Source organism: Adiantum capillus-veneris, chromosome 7, assembly GCF_014529385.1.
Source record: "Adiantum capillus-veneris isolate H3 chromosome 7, ASM1452938v2, whole genome shotgun sequence".
NCBI classification, from domain to species: Eukaryota; Viridiplantae; Streptophyta; class Polypodiopsida; order Polypodiales; family Pteridaceae; genus Adiantum; species Adiantum capillus-veneris.
In genome coordinates this window covers 130,170,617-130,188,941 of record NC_140937.1, presented here as the reverse complement: position 1 = coordinate 130,188,941, position 18,325 = coordinate 130,170,617, and the positions used below count along the sequence as shown (strand labels likewise).

At 40.9% G+C, this 18,325-nt stretch overlaps 1 protein-coding gene across 2 annotated transcripts in view; it reads left to right on the top strand.

Moving 5' to 3' along the window:
* The window catches only part of LOC147454623 (protein PSK SIMULATOR 1-like), a 79,666-nt gene extending 75,487 nt beyond the window's left edge, over positions 1-4,179 (top strand). Inside the window, exons 9-12 of one of the 2 annotated variants that reach the window (XM_086516509.1) lie at positions 2,575-2,691; positions 2,852-2,928; positions 3,035-3,079; positions 3,161-4,179. In XM_086516509.1, the coding sequence (XP_086372635.1) occupies positions 2,575-2,691; positions 2,852-2,928; positions 3,035-3,079; positions 3,161-3,644 (723 nt within the window). In that variant the 3' untranslated portion in view covers positions 3,645-4,179. The remainder of the gene's footprint in view (positions 1-2,574; positions 2,692-2,851; positions 2,929-3,034; positions 3,080-3,160) is intronic. The other variant, XM_086516510.1, reaches the window with a different exon arrangement.
* Positions 4,180-18,325: the final 14,146 nt, after the last annotated feature.

Here is an 18,325-nt window from a genome sequence, read left to right as displayed (position 1 = left end):
AATACTTAAGGCATGGAGTGCCTTAGCACTTCCCAAGTACCCTGGCGTTTTTGCATAACCCTTCAGCCCTGGCATTTTGCACCAACACCTGCAGCCATTGGTGTTTTCCACCGTCAGCATCAGGGTTTTTCCAATAAGATCATTAGCGCTTGCAGATCTTCTCCTCAAGAGCAGATCAGCCTAGTGTTTTCAGTTTTCAGACATCCCTCATCATCGATTGCAGGTTTCAGCCATAGCCTCGTCGTCAGTTTGCAGATCCAAGCCAGATCAGCCTTCGTGTTTTCAGCAGTTTTCAGCCTTAGCCTCGTCGATCCAAGCATCTATCGCAAGATCCCATCTGAGCATCTCAGCATCTAGACAATTGTATCAACTTTTGTGCAATCTAAAGTTAATACCTCCCGGGGCCCTTGGAGGGGGTTTGGGACCCCATCCAATGTTAATATTCTTCACTCTCTTATCACTCACAGTATCATTCTCTCTTCTCTTTCTAGTCTATGGCACATCTCTTCCATGAAGTAAAAGGAACTCTCTCATGAAGTAAAAGGAACCTTGAGTACGCACTGAGCACTCATCCTGAGTTGTTACCATAATCACTTCCGTTGCACATCACATTTGCATCCCGAAATTGTATAATGAGGACCCTCTTCTTCGCGCCCTTCCATCCCCTTCGGGTGTAGAGTCTGCCCTTTCAAATATGCCTGTGACTTTCACGTTGAGTCTTATGTGCATGTCTCATCCTCTCCTCAATTGTTGTGTTGACGATTTGGAGCCCTTCTTTTTGTACATCTTCCTTGACCTCCTACTTGATATTCCACTTAACCACTTCCACCCTACCCTCCCTCGTGGCCTCCATCTTACCCTCCAGGTTCTTGGTGCTACTCTTTGATGTCTTCCTCCATGATTTCATCCTCTTCATGTGTTGGATGGTCCCAGAGAGAGGCAATCTCTACTTTGAGGATGTCTATTATTACATGCTTCCTTTTCTTGCACCCCTGCATCTTTCTCCTTTCTCCATTCTTCCAAAATCCTCTTCCACTTTGGCAAATTTGGTGGCCATTTCCTGGTTGCTGTTGGTATTAGGTAATACGGCCATACATGAGCTTCTTGTTGTTTTGGATTATTCTGGCGAGCTTGCTCTCCAAATTTTGGAGCTCACCCATCCTTCAACCTCCTGTGTAGTGGTTGCTTCTCAGCCCGTCTTTTGATGTTGTCTTGGGCTTCCGCAGTCAGGCCCCATACCTTTCTCAGTGGTTTTCCTCTTCACAGCAATTTGGTGGTGCCCATCTTTCAAAGGGTTTGGTGGATACCCTCTCCCTCCGCCTCTCCCTTCAATAGTTGCTAGGGCATAGGCACTTTTTAGCCATCATTTGTTTTTTCCCCTGGCGTGTTTTTAGTATGTTCAGTTTTTATGATTTTGGCCACTGGCCTTGTAATTGCCTGTGGGCGTCGCATGTAATAATTTTTACTTCCCTTTGGGGTAGGCACAATATTGGGTGCTCCAAGGGGGGCTATGTTTTTCCTCCCCCAAAAAAAAGAACCTGCAAACCCTTCCCCATTCTTGCTCGAAGTCACCCTCAAGTGTAAGCGCGAACACAGCAGTCACAATGCACCTATGTGGTCATGAAACAGTAGTGAGCTGGCTAGGCAGTCACCTCCGATGCTGCTTGCCAGTGTGCAACAAAGGTGATTGTGCTAGTGCGTGTGTGTGTGTGCTGTGCAGGGATTGAATAGGTAGGTGTGTGACAGCCACAATGCACCTAAACTGATGTGAAAAGCAGCAGGCTGGGGCGACGCAAAAGGCGGGGCAATCCACTGCTTACCACACAGCTGAGTAAGAGCATTGCACTGCAGGCTACACCCATCACATATATTAATCAGTTTTGCTCTAGACAGCTGTACCCCACACATTATGGTTGTAACTTTGGGGCTCATAGGTCATTCTGGACGTTGGTAGTACATTTGATTCGATTTGATTTCCCTCCCCCCCACCCCAACCACCTTTTCCCCCAACACACACACACTTCTCCCTTATTTTCTTGACTTTCCAATGTTGTCTAATTTCTTACACACCTAATTTCTATCAAATCTTCAGATGCATGCTGCACGCCTACACACATAACCAACTGCATGGCAGGAAACACCATTGCACACACTCCCAAACCCTTACATTGACAAAAAATGAAGAGCAAACATTCAGCGCACATCCACCGACACACATACATACACATGCACATGTGTTCACACAATCACTCAAACCACCAACAGAAAGAAAAAGGAAACAGAACACTGAAAACTAACAAGAAAACAAAGTTAAAACATATTCTGACCTCACTCTGCACCAAATACCGATGCTCGCATCCCATTCGTAAGTTGGGGTTGCAAAAACTGTCTTTCTAGTCATCTTCAAATTGTCACTGCGGCAGAGCTTGTTTGAGTAGGTAGTCCAGCTCTGAAATATTACATGAAAATGATTCTTCTCAACAAACTCAGGGACACATTAATTTAGGAGAATTTTTTGACTCATCAGTTTGTGGTCGCCAAAAAGTGAATTTCTCGATTTGTGCAATGAATTAGGTGTCACGACCAGGTTCTCTTCCTGTGGATACCAGAGATAATCTTTATCAAAGTTTGCCACCAAAAATCAAGGGAGCCTTGAGGCATAGAATTCCTCATTATGAAATGAGACATGAGGTAGACTATATTACACTGGCTGAAGCTTCGTGGTAACATTGTCTCTTCATGTGCAGCTCACCATGGCTGCACATGAATGAGACATGAGGTAGACTATATTACATTGGCAGAAAATGAACTTAACTTGGAGGCATGGTAACATAGTCTTCTTCATGTGCAGCTCACCATCTCTCATGTTAAGGAAGGGCTGGAGAGGATGCTAGCTTGGCTTGTGCCTATAGCAACCAACACAACCAAGTACGATTAACGTGATTTTTCAAAATATGCGTCAACATTTGGAGCAATTAACCATAACAGTATGAAAATATTGACATCGTGATTGTTTGATTTGTGGTTTCTACAGGGCACATCATGGCTTTGGCTGGGTTGGAGAATGGGCAAATACGGGGTATGTTTGTTATGGTTTAGCCTTTTTTCTTGAGACGTTTTTTCTGCTCTAAATTTTCTATTTTGCGGCAATGACTTGTAGGTCTTCATTGGACGTGAGCCTATCAGCACAAACACAGTTTTCGCTCATTCAAACGCTGCATCATGCAGACAGGGCCACCACTGAAGAGTGCATCTTGGAACTCCTTGTGCTATTGCATTACTTGGTTTGTCTAGCACGGGACAATGTGGCGGAGTTCACGTCATCCCTTCGTCCTTCTCCATCGCAAGAAGTCGAGAAAACTATGCAGCTTGATATACTACAAGCACCAACAGCATTTGGAGGTGAGAAAGTTGAGCAGCATTTTTTGAATGATGCCGAGCCTACAAATCTAGTGCTTGAGAGACTTCCAAGCCGTGAAGAGTCGTCATATATCCTAACAAAAAGCGATAGCCGTTCATCAAACCGTTCAATGGAAGATGAGACATCACCATCAGTTAATCATGTCCACTTGGTACCAGTTGTCAATTTGAAGCTTGATCGAGTCAAATCCCTTGATATAATGGACCGTGTGGATGACATTTAGAGATACAATTGATCCAAATGCACAGAGTTTACCCGAATAGCTACAAGTCCAAGTCTCTTGACATTCAAACATGCTTCCACAAAAGGAGAGATCTCCATCAATGGGCAAGTGAAGGAGTCGAACATGGTATACATGCTTTCTGCACTCATCATCAGCGGTTGTCGATCAAGATTCTACCAAAATGTCTGGTGAAAAAAAGGTCTTGTTGTTCTTCTCATGCGACTTCGGCACATACAGCCAGTACCTGGATTAGGAGGGATGCAAGAGGCTGGGGTTTTCCCTTCGATTTCACATTTGGATTTAGCATGCAGGTGTTTGGTGTATACAGCTATGGTTGTGTGATGACAAATGAGTAAAATTTGTATAAATGCAGCCAATTTGTCAATGTATCAAAGAAGCTGGTCCGCTTTTACTAGGCGGCTGTAGCCCATCATATGTGTCCGCTTCTTGCGGGCTAGAGCTCAGTTTTTTGTATGCCAACTGTTTTGTAAATTAATATTGTAATCCAATGAAGTAAAGTATTCAGTTCAACTCTTGCACGTCTGAAACTGATGTGTTTTTTGGTCTTTGTCTTGTCAGATGCAAAATACAGCTCTGCATTCATTCTCTGGGACTTCAGAAATATTGAACAAGGAAGTGGTAGCTGCTTTTCGACTAGACATTGTGACAACTGCTTCATGTCTCTTTCCTCATTTTCAATGGGTTTTTCTTGTGCGAACTTGCGTTCAATGTATGCAGTAGTTTTTGGTTTGGTGGTTCAAGTCATTCAACTGCTTTGTCGCTGTGCTTATGTGCCGTCCATGAGGATGGGGCTCGCATTGCTCACTAAGAACATTTCTGTGAGTTGGCGGAAAGCGGACGAAGCCAAAATGTTCATGTCTTTTCAATGTATTTGCTGGTCTTCTTCGAGGCAATCCTGAGATTTGTCCATGTAAGTTAGCATGCTTACTAATACTCCCAAGGATTTGAATGGTTCACATCCGAGTTCTGCTGATCAATACAGTACGTTGCTCCAAACTAACACGCACTTCTTTCGTTACGACTCTAGCTAGTTGCTCTGAACTAACACTCTCCGCCAAGAAAGGTACATGGCTGTTGTAAAAAATTAGTGCAATCACAGACAACTCATGAGAACTCAAGATGCTACAGAAGTAGCCCGTGGCTACAATGTTGAAGGACCTTAACCATGCTGCAAATCTAAAACCCACTTCCCATAAATTGTAGAGCGTATATGGCATCTAGCTAATAGCTCATTGTTGGCTGTAGTTATATTCAACAAGTCATGCCTAAAGAGAATTTGTGCAAACCCACCAACTGGCTTGATTATAAGTCTTTCTCGACTCAATTGCACCAATCGTGTTCACACATATCACACTATGTACATTGTAGCATCGACTCTCGTGCATCAAAACACATAAAGAGGGAATCAAGACTTTTTCATGTCACGTTATGTACATGCCAAGGTACGACAGTGGTGCTATGTCACATATTTTCAACAAGAATAGATAGATCATGCCCACGTAGACCACATATACACTCCAAGAAGCATTCTGGAAGACCATACATGAATCGGTTCTTTAAGAAGTTTTGTTGTGGCTCCTTTTGTGCTCTCATACTTGTTGCAGCGTAGCAAAATCGTATGTTTGTGTTAAAACAAGTAGATATAGATTGCTTCTATAATACAGGAAGCAATGGATAATGTTCAAGTTGGTGAGATGTAATATGAGACTATATTCGAGGATTTTGCTTATGCTCACAAAAACCTCTCTCTCATGGGAAAATCCCCTAGCCTAAGTGTCATGTGGAATATGTGTGTGCCACTGATAAAGCCAAGAAGCGTGTTAGCAAGAAGCTTGTGTGTGTGTGGGAAGCATGTGTAGAAAGCAAGGTCCCTACGACAAACTTGTATAAAGTAGCTCTTTGTACTCACAATGAGATCTACTGCAATAGAAGTTATTCTAGTCTCTCTCTCTCATTCTCTACATTATTGAACATTCACACTCTCCATCCACCATGGATGCTACCATTGCCCAAATTCCTTATTCCAACAATTGGTATCAGAGCATGGTGGTCCCCTTGGGACCACTCTCATGAATAACAATTATTTGCTCAGCTTTTCAAGTTTTAAAGAAAGAACTTTCTCTCTCTTTTCAATAAAGTCTCCTTTATTTTTAGCTCGTAGCTTGTAGGAATTTGAAGCTTTATTAAAGCCTTAAAGGTGAGTGGGTGAAATCGAAGCTGGCATAACTTATCGTTCAACAGTTTGTAGCCCATTTCTTCAGAGCCAAGTATCCCTACAAAGAAGCTTATATTTTTAGTGGCATTTAGTTTTGTTGAGGGGCCGCACTACAAAAATGTACAAAGAAATTCTAAGAAGCTTCACTTAAAATTAGACTAAAAGCTGTTACATGTTGCAAAGGTGCGCCTCTTTTTGAGAAAGAGACCAATCAACTCCTAGCTAGTTGCTACGAGTTCTCTCCGTTGTTCCTAGTACGTGGTGCATCAATTATGTGGCTATCGGGATGCCTACGCGTGGCTCTTGCCTGATGGTACACGCCCCTTGCTCGACCATGTAACATGGCTAATATTTGGAAGGGATAAGCACCTCGCCCTGTGGGCCCTCTGATTTATTTTTTTTCAATTTTTCATTGGTTAGTCTTGCTCAAAGATTCTATACCACTAAATCAAAATGTGTGATTTAACACATAGTGAACATGATTAAGTAACATGTACTTGAAGCTTTGCATCTCTGCCATCCCACGATGGGCAGATTCCACTGCTCGAGCCTTGTTGTCGCAGCTCAGAATTTGTCCATCTGCATCGGCGCTGCCTTGCTGTTACTTGCTGTGCTACCACGAAATCTACGGCCCGAGGACCACCTAGATCAAAGGGGACCCCAAAGCCTTGCACCTAAAACATATTTCAAGGCTGCTGCCGCTAAGCTCGTCTTGTGCACAACGACTACTTATCTGCTACTGCAGGTGACTCAACCCACCGACTTACGACCAAAAGCTCTTAGTGTTTGCCAGCTTTCCTCCTCACTATCTCACACGGGCATGGGCTGGAAGCTTGGATGGGATCAATGGCCCACACCCATTTCGGGGATCGGGTGCGATATGAGCCGTCCGATGCGACTTGTGTAAATTCGAAAAAATAGGTAAATTTGAGCGCACCAAAACTTGTAGATTCGGGCGTCCCCGTCCCCCCTCCCCCTCTCATCCCCCGGACTTGAACCCCGGACCCCCCCTTTGCAAGCCTAGCACCTTAACCACCTCACCTGCGCGTGCTCGTTGAAAGCAATGGGAGAAGGGAGAGTTTTATGATAAACCCGTCGTGTAAATTCGGGGCGGCTTTAGTAAATTCGGGCAAACAGGTAAATTCGGGGCGCCCCGCGAGATCAATAGCCTACGATGCCCGCACTCCCCAAAAAAGGCGTGGGCCATTGATCCCATCCAACCCATGCCCGTGTGAGATAGTGCTGAGGGAGGGCTTTGGAGATAAGGAATTGATGGTTAGAAGGGATCTTTTTAATCATTGTTTGTTTTTTTAATGCCAAACTTGAACATGATAAAACCGAAAGTCCATTATCTCCATTCTTCAATACCTCTCTCTCTCTCTCTCTCTCTCTCTCTCTCTCTCTCTCTCTCTCTTTTGTAGATGCATAATCCTTTTTTTAAAATTTTGCATCTCATTATTAAAGGTAGGCCATCTTAATTGATTTAATACTTTTTAACAACCCTACAAAAATCTCGACCACAAAATGATCAAATTTCCTGCAATATCTATGCTACATGGTTGTGTCCCAATGAAAGGCTTTGACTTCTTGAGTATGTCCTCCTCTACCTAACATTGGGAGCGATGTCACCAGTTTCTGGATCATGGCGAGGATGAACATAGCTATCGCTATTTGCTCAAGTAAACACAACCAAGATGAGAACAAACATTTACAATAATCAATGAACTCTTTGCTTATACAAATGCATATATAGCATACATAACAATGACTCAAAGTACACATATAATTTAAAATACCTGCTCTTGTTTATCATTGTGCATCAAAAAATAAGGATCCAACAACAAGCACAGTGTGTGACATTAATCCGCATTTACTTCCACCATGCCTAGATGCTCCGTGCAAAGGATTGCAACTACAATGCCGTGTGGTAGAAGATACTCTGCCACTAAAGTAAAGGCTGATTCTAATAGATCCCTAAAGAAAAAGTTTCATTTAGGGACTAGCGAATTTCATGGAGATAGTGCACAATGAGTTTCAAAATCAGCCCACACCTATCGCACCCCCCAATGTGATCACTAGGATCCATTTGTCTAGCGAAAGTCAAGGAGCCCCAAAATCTTGTATAGAGCCTGTTTGTTTGTATCATGCGACTAATATATAAAATGTGGAGCAATTGCCATCGTTTATGTTGCTCAGATTCAAAGGTGGAATTCACCTAGTTTGTTACCTCCTGCCTTGCAAGTCTAATTGTATGTAGTTGATGTTGCAACATAATCCAAGGTGTAGTGCATCAATCTCTTGTTTGTACCATCTGCAATAAAAAATAGCCACATAACTATATTGCAATCAAATCTACTAATTCCTACAGAATGACAAACTGTGTGATAAAAAGAGATATGCATTTATCTAACCCAAACATCTTCTCATATCATTTGACAGTGGACTATGAGCATGTTGACCGTCATACTCTGACTATGAACAACAACTGGCTCTCTCTGCACTTTCTCTACCATTTACACAGTTTACAATTCAACTTGAGAAAGAAGTAGAAAAGATTTAGTTTAGGGTAACAACATTTTATTTGCAACTTATCTATAAAGTAAATGGCAAGATGTGAACACCATGTGCGACTGCTATTACTCTACGACATTGGTGGCACACATCTAACTCTTTCACTTATTGAAGGCCTTCTATGTGATAGCTCTCAAGGTGGACGCTAGAGTAACCTTTGATTTTCTTGTAACTTGTCTATTTGCTTCTTCCACAACAGGGGAAGAGCTCTTAAGATTTGCAAAAAGTTCAAGATTTAACTCTTGTATTTGCGACAAATGTGGATGGCATCAGAGCCATAAAAAGAAATTCTTGTTTGCTAGAGAGATTTTGGCTTCCTTGAGTGCTTCCTTGAGTTCATACAAAATATCTATAGCAATCGACACTTTCTCCATGTCATTATTTCAATTATTAGACAAATAAAAGCTACATGATGCATACAATGTTGCAAGTTGTGAACACTTTCTCCTCATTGGATAACCGTGCACAAGCAATCTCTGCAAGCTTTGGTAGGGTGAAATTGTTTCCGTTTTTATTCCAACTCATGTAAGAAATTTCTTTGCAAAAGAATTCTTTACCATTTTTAAGGCTGGTGATTTGTGCAAGATCGTAATCCCACTTTACAAAGAGGGCTATGGTATCCTTGAGGGCATTGTCATAATCTTTGGCATAGACAACAGAGGCGAATAGATAGTCAATTGAATCTTTCTTTGGAAATGAACTCATCTTTGCACTGTATGTCGTGCATCAAACTTCGACTACCAATGCATAAGCAAATATTTTTTAGTGTTGCTGACCTCAAAAAAAAATTCAAGCATAAAAAATGACTACCAAAAACACGCAAACACATTCTGTTGTCATTCACCTACTTTGAGAACCAATTGCAACAGCAGAGCCATTGGAAGCTCAAGCCACTTGGTTTTGTTGGTTGCTTTATGCTTCAATGCCTTTTCATGCCACTTGTGGTCAACTCGATGAACTTTGAAATAAGTGAGCGTGGATCGGCCAACCCCACCTTTTGCATCATGAAAATATCATGCCCCAGGATACTTGATATGTGCATGGAGGTAGCTCTGTGCATGGGAAAAAATCATTACAAAAACTACAAAAGTATCTCTCATTAATATTAGTTGAACTTATAAAAGTAGTTACTTATTGATAATGTGTAGCACCATCAAGAACTGCACCTCTTCATTCTCTTCAAATTTGACGCATGTACACTCAAATTTAGGCACGAGTTTCTTAGACACTTTTTGTTGCTGGGTCAACTCATGATAGGCATAGAGGCGGGGTTTTTCATCCCAAAATACAATCATCTTCTTCAAAATGTGGCTCAACGTTTAGATGACCTCTAATTGCACAACTAGCTCATAAGAGAGTTGTAGGTGCCAACAATTTGTGGAGTGTGAATCAAAAGGTATAAGCTACTTTTTGAGAAGGCTCTCTGTAATGATGACTTTCACCATAGTTGGTTGATACAACTTATTTGCGGATATGTGAGACCAAATTTTCAATGTGGTCGGTATTTGTAAAGATTGCAAGATTCTACAAGAGTCGACACAAGGGGATATGCGGAAGGATGTTGCTGTGGGATCATCCACCTACGTGGATGAGATATGGCTATCTACTGTGAAACCGAAAGTATCACTTACATTCTCTGCAGAATTGTGCAATGGATTGTTGGAACTACCTTCTCTTGTGCCAAAGGAAGGCGTTCGCTTTGTCAGCATTCACTAAGAACTCAATGTTAGACGTATCGTGGACCTAGCTATCACATATCGCTTGAATGTTGGTTGCTCCTACATTAAGTAAATCTCCTTGACACTCTCGGTCCCATGTACTTTCACTTGCGTGCATATCATTGGTGCCATGGTAGTCTCCTTATATGTGCATCTGAAAGTGTAAAAATGCAACAACACAAAGATCGATGGTGGTCGATGGTGTGGTGAACACACACACACATATTTTATATATATATGTGTGTGTGTGTGTGTGTGTGTGTTACAATCTTGTAATGCCACTACAAGAATGTCACCACTAGAGGATTGGGTCGCTAAGCTCAACAACTAGCCTATGAGAGAATGAGGTTACCCCTCATCCTCGGACCATAGGTGTGGCTTGCCATCCACATCTGGTCCACTTGCTTGGGCACTATCGTTGGGCGGTCTCCCCGTAAACCCTGTCTTTTTGACTCAATGGTCGGAAGACGGTTGACCTAGTCATTGCCCTTACAAGCTACCTTCCACCCCGCCCTATTATCAAGAATTTTTCTTCTTTTAAAAAAAATGGAGAAATCTCTTGGAAATCACACTACGACATTCCCAAGTTACCGCTTCCTCGTTTGTTCACTTAACGAGTACCTCCTGGTACACTTGATGACATGTTTTCCAGTTCGTTTGGTATCTTTGATGGTTCTATCAAGTCAACCAAAATCTATCGAGAAGCTACATTCTTGAAACCATGAACTAATTCTTTAGTTTACTAACGTTAGGGTGAACTTGAGAACTCTGTGGTGGAGAAAGTTTGTGACACTTCCCGTTTCATGGTTTCTGACTTTGTAGAAACCTTTAGAAATACAAAGTCGCCTTCTACGAGGGTAACTTTCCTTCACCCTTTATTAGCATACTTCTTAGTACAATCATGTGCACTAAAAATATTTTCCTTGCTACTTTTATCATATCATTGATATCTTCAAGAAAATCCTTGGCAGATTGAATCTTCTCCTTCTCTAGGCCTACAACCATAGGAGATCTCGGCTAGAAACCATACATTAACATGAATGGTGTAAATCCAACTGCTGCTTTTAGCATATCATTCATATCTTCAAGAAAATCCTTGATAGATTGAATCTTCTCCTTCTCTAGGCCTACAACCATAGGAGATCTCCACTAGAAACCATATATTAACATGATTGGTGTAAATCCAATTGCTGCGTGTTTGGAATTGTTATAAGAAAATTCCAAAATAGGTAATATTCTTCTCAATTAGATTGCTTCTTACTTACATAAGAACACAACATGTCCTCTAAGATTTGGTTAACCCTTTCAGTGTGACCATCAGACAATGATCTGCTGTACTCATGCTCAAAGTAGTATCCAACTTTTTGAAGACTTCCCTCCAAATTTGACTCTTGAAATTTCTATCTCTATCTATGGGTAGGCCATATATATGCGGCCATACCATATATCTGATGACGCTATATTTGTGGGCATGCCATATATCTTGTAGAGATGTTTAATAAAGAGTTTTTTCAACTCTTACCTTTTAACCATTTTCTTCGTGGAAGTAAACTTAGCTATTTTGGTTAACTTGTCCACTACCACCCACACTGAGTCATTTCCTTGACTAATCTTAGGTAAAACGGTAATGATATCCATAGAAATGCTTTTCTATTTCTCGTGAGGAATCTCATAGAATAGCCCCCCAACCTTGAGACATTTATGTTTATTGAGCTGACAAATATTGCATTTCAACACATAAGTCTGAACGTCCTTAAACAAACTGGGCCAATATAATTGTCTTTTAACTATAGTGCATAGGTCTTTTGAATCTTGCAATGACCGACACTTAGACTATCATGATTTCCTTTAAGAATGCGGGTTGAAAGTAATCAATACTTGGTACGCACTCTACCCTTGTAGAGTAAGTACCCATCGTCAATGGAGTAGTTAGCATACTTCTTCCTCTGACAAAGTTTATCACCTCCCTTTGAAGCTATAGCTATCAAAGGTGATGAAGGGTCTATGTCAAAGCTCTTCAACCCCCAAACTATACCTGGAAGTCTCTGTGTATGTTTTCCAACATCATAAATGTCGCTTGTGCATTGGTTAGCTCAAATGGCATACCCAAGCACTCAAAACGCCCAAAACGGGTCCTAAATGCTATCTTTGCAACATCTTCTAGTCTAATTCTGACCTGATGACTACTAGATCTCAGGTCTATCTTTGAAAAATACTTTGATCCAAAGAGTTGATCAAACAAATCATCCATATGCAACATCGAGTAATTGTTCTTAATAATTTTTTGATTAAGAGCCTTATAATCTATGCAAATCCACATAGACAGTCCTTCTTTACCAAAAGAATAGGTGATGCCCACGGCCTAGAACTAGGCCTAATAAAGCCTTTGTTCAAGTATTCCCTGAATTGTTTTTCCACTTCCTGTGCTTCAAAGTAGCTTAATCTATAAGCCGATTTGCTTATAAATTTTGACCTTGGCACAACATTGATGCCATGGTCTACTTCCCAAGTGGTGGTCGCAAATCCGATCGATCACCAAGAAATACATCCTGAAACTCCTCTAGTAAATTCATTAAAGCATGTATGTACTTTTTTTAAAAGGTCTCTTTTGCCTTGGATTTTTTTGTTTTAGAATTGCATGCATGTCAAACAGGGTTCTCAAATAGTAGGTCTCACCCAAGGCCATCTTTTCTAGTATGCTTGTCTATGCAAACATTACTTACAATTTCAACTACAAAAACACTTTTATTACTTTCAAAATTCAAAAGAGGGTAACAAGGAAATATCTATGCTATCTGGCCTCTATGGGCTACTCCATATAGCTCCATGGAAGGGATAAACATGCTCAAATTGTAGAGTGTTTCACAAATAACTCCTCATTAGACTAGGGCCCATGCTATATAGCCACTCTTTGCCTAGGTACACATCTAATCTAGCCAAGTGCACGACCTAAAAGTCAAGCGAAGCCTCATAGTCTTGTATGGATAATGGAATTCTTAAGACTATGGCATTCCATACCGTCTTGTCATAATCGTTGGCCAAGCCAATAGTGTACTCATGATTGCTCGCAATCTTGGTCAATTTTAATTTCTTAACCAATGAGTAGTTTAAGAAATTATGGCTAGCTGGATCATCTCTAAAAAAAGTGACTATACAGCCACTTATGGTGCCATACATGTGCACCATGTCATGAGGGCCTATGCTAGGCTACCACATAGCCGGTGTCACTAAACAAGCATTGTGCTCATCACAGTGATACACTGTCACCTCCTTGAACTCTTCAAAACCGAGTGGAAGCCTCTACATTGTGTGCAACTGACTAGAGGATTTACCATTTGTCTTAGGCTCACTACCACTCGTGCTAGCTTTGAGCTTTGGACATTCAGCCTTGGTGTGGCCTACCTCATTGCAGCTAAAGCAGCAATTTTCCTTTCGTGCTTTAATGTATCTCTATTTTTTCTACAATTTAGACTCTCTTTTTTTTAAAAATGGTTGTGGTTTTATAGTCCAACAATCATCCTGACGTCCCTGGTTAGTCCTCTCTCCGTTGCCTCTCACAACGAACCCCTTTCTTTTAAACCCTGATTCTGTTTTCTCTTTTTTTCCCAGTCCTATCTGCCCCATCTTGTCCATCATGGTGCTTGTTGTCATCATAGATTTGTGAATTACCACTTAGATAAATCCTTTGGTTGAAGAGGCTCAACATACTCAAGATAATCATTTGTGAGGCCCCTCTTGAAGCCCTAGAAATTCTAGAATGCACCAATTCCTTTTAACTTAAGAATACTTTAAAAACATTGTTTTAAACTCTACCCAAGTAGTAGGACGTGTGACCAAGCTCATGCACCACTTGTATGCCTTATCAATCAATAAGAAACTAGCCTCTACAGGATGTACACAGCTAGGTTGCTTCGACAATGTATGAATATTTGACCACTTCAATAGAAACATGTTGAAAGGGCTTTGTTTTGCTCTCTTTCCTCACGTCCAAATCTAGGCAATTTGAAATCCTTGAGTAGAGATAAGGATGTCTCTACAGACAAACCCGTAGGTGCATTGGCTTGGACTCTCATAACCACGAGTGAGGCTACACTCACTGGTGCCATGGGTGTCCTCCTACTATGAGGAAGATGAGATCCAATTGAAGCAGATGTCAACATGTCTAGAAGTGTGGAAATGCTCTAAAACATTGTGACTACATCAAGCTATACTTTTTCTAGGGTGGTCAATTTTGCATTAAGATATTTGAATATCCTACTGAAGAGCTCCACCTCCACCAGGACATCGACATGATCGACCAAGTCATAGTCCTCGTCATTCTCATACAAGGGTTCCTCATCATCATCCTTGATGATGTCAGTCTCCATAATATTTGGCTCATCGTCCAGAAGTGGGTCGTTAGGATCGGTAGCCTCTACAGGCGTGCAGGGTGTCTACGGTAGCAACTCACAATGATCTATCTTCTATGATAGATTAGTATGCTATTGACCCCGATTTTAAAGACATCATGTCAGCCCTTGCATTGGGGAAGAAAGAAGAACCATTCACCTTGCAAGATGGTTATCTTCTCGGAAATAGCCAATGTGTTACCCACTCCCTTCGTGAGAAAGTTATGTATGAATCCCATGCGCCTCCCTATGTGGGGCATATAGGCATTGAACCTACTCTTTGAGAAGTAGAGACATACTTCTATTGGCCTACCATGAAAGTAGACATACAAGAGTATGTTTCAAAATGTGTGGTATGCCAAAAGACCAAATATAGTAAAGGGAAGCAGCATGAGAGGGTGTTAGCAGCTCATGTGAAGTGATTGGTGAATGCACTCCAGAGTGAGAAAGAACTTGGCATTTATGGCCAAATAGCTTGATTGAGGGTAAAAGTCAACAACCAATGACAACAAGCCCAAGAAACCTAGAGAGCTAAATGGCGGTAGGAACACACTACTATAGGTAATATTCTTTTTTAAAGATTCTTTTTTCGCAAATAAATGCATGGAAACTCAAAAGAAATGGAGATTTGCACACACAATGCTTAACATAAATGGAATAATCAACCCTTCTCTTTCGAGAGTCACCAACTGGCATAGAGATCAACGATGTGTTGAAATGTCCTCTATGGGAGTCCGCCATGCTAAAACATTGATGGGGCTCATAACCAATGGAACTCATAGCCGAATTGGGTGTAGCCGCACCTGATCTAGCCGTAGTCGTTCAATAACTTTGATTAGACACCTTCTTTGCTCCCCGTACGTGAAAAGCTCCTTAATGAGCTTAATTTTTCAACCCTTGAGATTATTTAATTCATTCTCTATAATGAACGTGTATTACATTGTGCTCTCTATAGAGAGAGAGAGAGAGAGAGAGAGAGAGAGAGAGAGAGAGAGAGAGAGAGAGAGAGAGAGAGAGAGAGAGAGAGAGAGAGAGAGGGAGCTTTCTTGTGGCCATCAATATTGGTGCCAACTCATGAAAGGGAAAAAAGAGATGAACCCCCCTTTTTTGTGGTACCGACAGCCAAAGTGGGTGGCCAATGACCGGCTATGGCGAGCGGGAGCGGCCGATTAGTTGGTGTAGCAGGGCGGAGATGGATGCACTTATTGAGGCATCATGTAGCAAGTGTAATGCATCCCATCTCCCAAACCACTTCTTTATGTCTTGCATCCATAATGTGCTCAAGATCTTGCTTTTATGCATCTTTTTAACTTTTTTGCTTGCTTTCCATGTAGTTAAAGAAGGAAATTGTGTGAGGGGTCTTTATGCATCTTTGTCATGTACTCCACAACCCTTTCCATGCCCATAACATCAATTGGAAGAGATCCTCACTCAAGGAGTAGGAGCAGTATATATGATGCTTGTTTCTCAACTTGGAGAAAATTTGTAAGAAAATGCTTTTGGACATTTTCAAACTCTTTCCAAGTAGACTTTGAGATGCTCCCTCCCGACACCAACTCCGTAAAGAAGAACCGGTGTCACCAATGTGCCAACAAGGTACTTCTTGAGAACCCAAAATTTGATATCATTCGCATTATGCATTTTCTCAAATGCATAGTATGTTCTCTTCCTAGCTTCGAAATGATGCATATCACATACATGTCACTTATGATTAGAGGGAACCTCAAGGCCAAGGTATTCAAATCTCTCAACAACTTCAAGTATACAATGCATGGCTTCTCCTTATGGTTGGTTGTCACAAGCATAAATTTTATTTTGAATTCATTCATAATCAGCTCACTATGCAAGTAAAAGCTCTCAAGGACAACCATAAGCTTTTGTGCATCCTCTAAAGTGTGTGATAGAATCACTACATCATCCACATGATGCAACAAAAGCATGATCACTGCATTTCGAATAGTAAAACTAACAATGTGGTGGAAATACACTAAACCTAGATTATTTTCAAGCACCGATAGAGAGTGTATGTGTGTGTGTGTACGTGTAGAAGAGAGAGGGTAAGAGTATTTCGTTTACAATATTTTACTTATTTATGTTATGTCTAAATTGTTTGGAATGATAGACCAACACTTGACTTTGATCAAACTATACCAACAAGGTAACTCCATTGAATACTATTTATATAATGAAAAAGCAGATTCTTGCAAACTAACTTTGTATTCATGCTTTGTAACCATTCTTTTCCTTCAAGATTTTTCTATCAAGCACCTCTCTCTTTGTCTCACACAATACCTCTCTTTCTCTTTCTTGCAAACTAACTATATCTTCATGAGACTCATATAAAGCATCCTCTCTCTCTCTCTCTCTCTCTCTCTCTCTCTCTCTCTATATATATATATATATATATATATACATACACACACACACACACTCACTCTCCATATTTGTCTCTCTTTTGCCACACATACTCTCTCTCTCCACACACCCACACTCCCTCTCTCCCCCTTTCTCTCTCTATATCTCTCTCTACACTCTCTCTCTCTCTTTCTCTCTCTCTCTCTCTCTCTCTCTCTCCTTTTTTGACCTAGTAGACAACACGTCACTCTTTTAATCATAACTTTTGCCATCAAAACTCCAATTTGGGTGATCTATAGAGAGCATGATTCCCTCTATGCATTGATGTGAAAAAAAAAACCTTGACCAATCGAAGGCTTTTTTGCAATAGTATGTTTGAAGTGAATAGGTTCGCGAAAGTTGACTCCCATCTCTTATTTTACATACAATGTCTTATGGTACTTGCAACAAGGTTGTGGTGGTACTCGCAACAAGGTCCACAACCATTGTAGAAAATGATCCAAAATCTCATAATTATGAAGATAGAACACAACCACTCCACCACCAACATCCGAAATCATGATTATGGCATAGGTGGTATCGTTTGCAAGAGACCATAAATAAGCAAGGTGAAGACTTAGGGGCACTTGCAATGGAGAATGGCATGCTAATGGCTCTTTTTGTTGAGAATGATCATCTCAAGAGGAAACTTGAGATGCAAACAACACGTTTCATGCAACTTAGAGACAGTAAAAGAATGCAAATGCTCGCTTGTGGACTTGAATGCTTTGAAGGGGTGCATGAACAAACAGTGGAGTATGATCATGTATTTAAAGAGGATAAATTTGACACCATGAGCCATGATGTATGAAACATGAAAAATATATGCACAAACAAGTCTTGTTCTGATGTATGTGGTAGTAATGTGGTTCTTGATTCCTCTCTCATGCCACTATGGCCCAAACAAAGAATGTTGAGAATGTGGATGTAGAGGAGTTGAAGGAATGAGAGCGAAATTCCAAGAACATTGTTGAGAATGGTGTAAACAAAGAATGTTGAGAATGTGGATGTGGAGGAGTTGAAGGAATGAGAGCAATGTTCCAAGAACATTGTTATTTGTGGATTTCTTGAAGAGAAGTTAGAGCTACCTCCTCTTGCCATTGTTATCAAAGATTTCCTCAAAACCCACTTTAGCATGTTTGGAGTTATGGTTTAAGGAGCACATAGAGTGGGTAATCAAGGAGCTCCTTGCTTGGGAGAACAACCAATTGTATGCATTATGCTAGGATGAGACCAAATAAAATATTATCCTTGATAATAGTTGGATTTCTTTGAGGGATATAAAATGTTTTGTATGTGAATATCACACTATTGAGCAACAAAATGTGCGTAAGGCATATGAGGATAGAAATAAGAAAACAAGGAGGTCTCTCA